This window comes from Vicia villosa, linkage group LG3 (assembly GCF_029867415.1).
Source record: "Vicia villosa cultivar HV-30 ecotype Madison, WI linkage group LG3, Vvil1.0, whole genome shotgun sequence".
Taxonomy (NCBI): Eukaryota; Viridiplantae; Streptophyta; class Magnoliopsida; order Fabales; family Fabaceae; genus Vicia; species Vicia villosa.
Genome location: NC_081182.1, coordinates 174,057,719 through 174,061,036, shown reverse-complemented (window position 1 = coordinate 174,061,036; position 3,318 = coordinate 174,057,719). Strand labels below are relative to the sequence as shown.

The 3,318-nt window shown below is 38.6% G+C and overlaps 1 protein-coding gene across 1 annotated transcript; it reads left to right on the top strand.

Moving 5' to 3' along the window:
* Positions 1 to 205: 205 nt before the first annotated feature.
* On the top strand, positions 206 to 1,894 carry LOC131656931 (uncharacterized). The gene is made up of 2 exons (XM_058926483.1): positions 206 to 529; positions 1,230 to 1,894. The coding sequence occupies exons 1-2, from the start codon at positions 482 to 484 to the stop codon at positions 1,770 to 1,772; spliced, it is 591 nt and encodes a 196-aa protein (XP_058782466.1). The 5' UTR covers positions 206 to 481; the 3' UTR covers positions 1,773 to 1,894.
* Positions 1,895 to 3,318: the final 1,424 nt, after the last annotated feature.

The following is a 3,318-nucleotide window of genomic DNA, read 5'->3' as shown; positions in this document are numbered from 1 at the left end:
TTAAAACAAAGTAGAACCAAAATGTTAGTGATAAATATAATGATGAAATTCATATAAAATGCTTGACCACACTGCATCATCATTTGTCTGTTCTCTCTCACGTGTCTACTGTAGTATTTTCTTTTTTCCATACATATCACATCTATGCACCATAAATCCACATGTATCACATATATAATATATAATAAAATAATATTCATAGTATTTCAACCACACATCAACATGTGAATAAAGCTAAACCATATCAGTATGAAAGCAAAAACATTAATAAGAGAGAGTAAAAATGTGAAGAAAAAAAAACAAACACCGTTGACTGGTGACGACGATAAAGCTCACCGTTGGATGGAGATCGTCGGAGGAGCGGTTGGTAGCAACGGAGTGATGGCTGCTCGAGCGTGGCGGCGCCGGGTGTTGATGGGATTCCGGTGGTTTTCGGCTGGAAGAAGCGGTTTCGCCGGGATCCGTTTGGTGATATAATCGTATGCGGAGAAGAGGAGTCCGTACGGTTTCCAGCAGAGTGGCAGTTCCGGTGCGGTGGCTTCCGATTTTGAATCTTCTTCTTTTACCTGAAAACATGAACATAGTTACTACAATTTTTTTTTTTTTTTTATGATCAGTTTGATTTCATGTTATTGTGAATAATAGTGATAGGGGTGAAAATAAATTTGGTTAATTGTGTGGTGTTTCGGCTGCTGTTTTGTGTTGAATTTTATTCACAGGTTATAGTTATGCTTGGTTTTTGAAGGTAATGGCGTAGTTAGAAAGTTTATGATGTGGAAAAATTTTGTACTGTGAAATATGTACTAGGATTTTCTGGGTGTATTGAGGAAATAGGGGAGGGTTTTTGTACGTGTAATATGGACAGTGTAGAAGTTAGTGTATGAATGGTTGATTGTGAGATTTGTAAGGATGATGAAGTTTTGTTAGAAATTCAAGGATTTATGAAGATTTGTTTTGAATGTCACTGGTGGTGGTTTTGTAAATGTAGTGTTTTTTGGGAGAGAAATTATATGTTAGGATTGGAAGTAGATGGAGGATTGTATGTACCGGGCCCGGAAGAGTGATCTGTGTGTATGTATGTTTAGAATCATTTTAAAAAACTGATTAAATGATATTGAATCAGTAATCAAGTCAATAATTAAGGTTTCTATTTTAACGAATCATTGTTTTGGAAAGAAGATGATTTTGTCTATGTGTTGTTTTGGAAAGAAAATAACTTTGTCGTGTAGGTGTTTTTGGAAATATTTGGTCACCTTGCTGGTAATGAAGAAGAAGGAAATGATCAAGAAATAGCAAATGATGAGGATCACACTAAGGAAGATGTAACTCATGACACGGATCCAAATTGGCAATATGTCCCTCCTCAAGAGGAAGAAATTCCTTGTGGATACACGGCTCCACCTCCGCCGGATCAGTCCAACATCATTTCCATGCTTGAAAATATGCAACTCCTACAACAACAGCATTTCGACACACAGCAGCTCCAATTCCAGAACATGCAACAGCTTCAAAAAGATCGCTATGACGAACAACAACGACAATATCAATCGTTATACAGCTTGGTTCAAGACCACAAAAGCGACTTTGAAACGTTTGCATCCAACTCGACCTTAAGACAGAATCATTTTGAGGAGACTGCATTGAACCGCCATGCAAATCTAAGTCAAAGCTTCAATACTCTAAACATCTCAGTGTTTGATCTGTTGGAACAAGTTGAAGAAGATCGTCCTCAAACGTTTCAAAGAGGAAGAGGAAGACGGGGCAGGCGTTAGGATGCATCACATTTCATATCATCATCTCATTGCATTACATTCCATCATCATTATGTTTATTTGCTAAACTTTCTAGCACTTAGTCTAGTTTCCCTTCAATTAGTTGAAATATTATGTGTGCTTGGGTGTACCTTTAAATTTGTTTGGATATTATGCTACCTCTGCTTGCCTTTTACCTATTATGCTATGCATGTTCGCGTTATATCTATTTTATCTTGTTACTCTCTTCTACTATTCCTTCGTTGTATTTCTTTTGATGTTGTCAAAGGGGGAGATAGGTGCTGAGAGTACGGGGGAGCTCAGTATGAAGGAGCTTACGCATACAAGTCCGGGGGAGCTCTCACTACTTGTTTGCCGGAGCTTTCACTACTTGTTTGCCATCATCAAAAAGGGGGAGTATGTGAATACAAGTCCACACTCACAAAGGAGTTTTTGATCCATGGCAAACTCCACAAGCAAACAAGCAACAAGGCACAAGCAAAAGAACTCAAGGAAAAGCAAGTTTGGCTATTCAAGACAAATCAGGTCGACCTGCTCTGCATCTAGGTCGACTCAAAACAAGGAAGATTCAGAAATGCCACAGATAGGTCGACCTACTCACACTCCAGGTCGACCTAAAATGATGAAATTTACACACCTCACTGTTAGGCCGACTCACATAACAACTAGGTCGACCTAAACTGAAGAAAAGTCTTCAGAACATGTTTCAACAGAATTCTGGTCGACCTAAACCTTCGACAGGTCGACCTAACTGGCAAGAATTTCATCCAAGTCGAATCCAGTTCTGTTAGGTCGACCTAAGCACTACAAGAGGTCGACCTATTTGCTCAAAAAGGCCAAAATTGCAGATCTGCTATGCTCCAACTGACCAGCTCTCATATATATTATCTAATGTCAATTATTGAAGAAAGAACACCAACAACTAAAAGATACACAAAGGCTTCTCATCTTCGATCATCGACACAACTCCAACACAACTACACACAATCATTTTTGCGTTGAGGGTTTGCGTTCAAGATCGATAACGTCCATGGAACGGAATTGAAGATTCCTAGTGGGTGAAGATTTGTGGGGTTTTTGGTGAATAAAATCTGCGGGTTTTGTCCTCCAAGATTGGTGAATTTTGGGGGTTTTATCAAGAGGCTTCATCAAAGATCCAGCTGAGTGTGAAGATTGAAGAACAAGGGTTCAAGCAATTCAAGACACTGCAGAAAGGGATCAAAGTGAAGCTCTTGGAAGACCTTGATCTGGCTCAAGATTAAGGGGGAAGAAGATTCAAAGGATCGACAAAATCGGTTTATTGTTTATCGCTTTGTTATCTTCTTTGTATAAACTGCTTTCAATAATAATGGAAGACTTCCCAATTCCCGTTTGGAATTGGGGGAAGATGTAGTCGTAGCGAGGACGATCGACGAACTGCCTGAACAAATATCGTGTTGTTATCGCTTTTATCTTTTCATTTACGTTATGTTCATATTTGGTTATAATTGCAAATTGATCAACGATTCAAGTGTTAAAATTGTGTATTAAGAACTTGTGTAAACAT

What these genes read in the sequence shown, in the direction of transcription:
- LOC131656931 (XM_058926483.1), top strand. Translation starts at nt 482, where the DNA reads ATGCGGAGAAGAGGAGTCCGTACGGTTTCCAGCAGAGTGGCAGTTCCG. An exon ending in CCAGCAGAGTGGCAGTTCCG is followed by an intron (nt 530 to 1,229) that starts GTGCGGTGGCTT and finishes TTTGTCGTGTAG; the next exon opens with GTGTTTTTGGAAATATTTGG.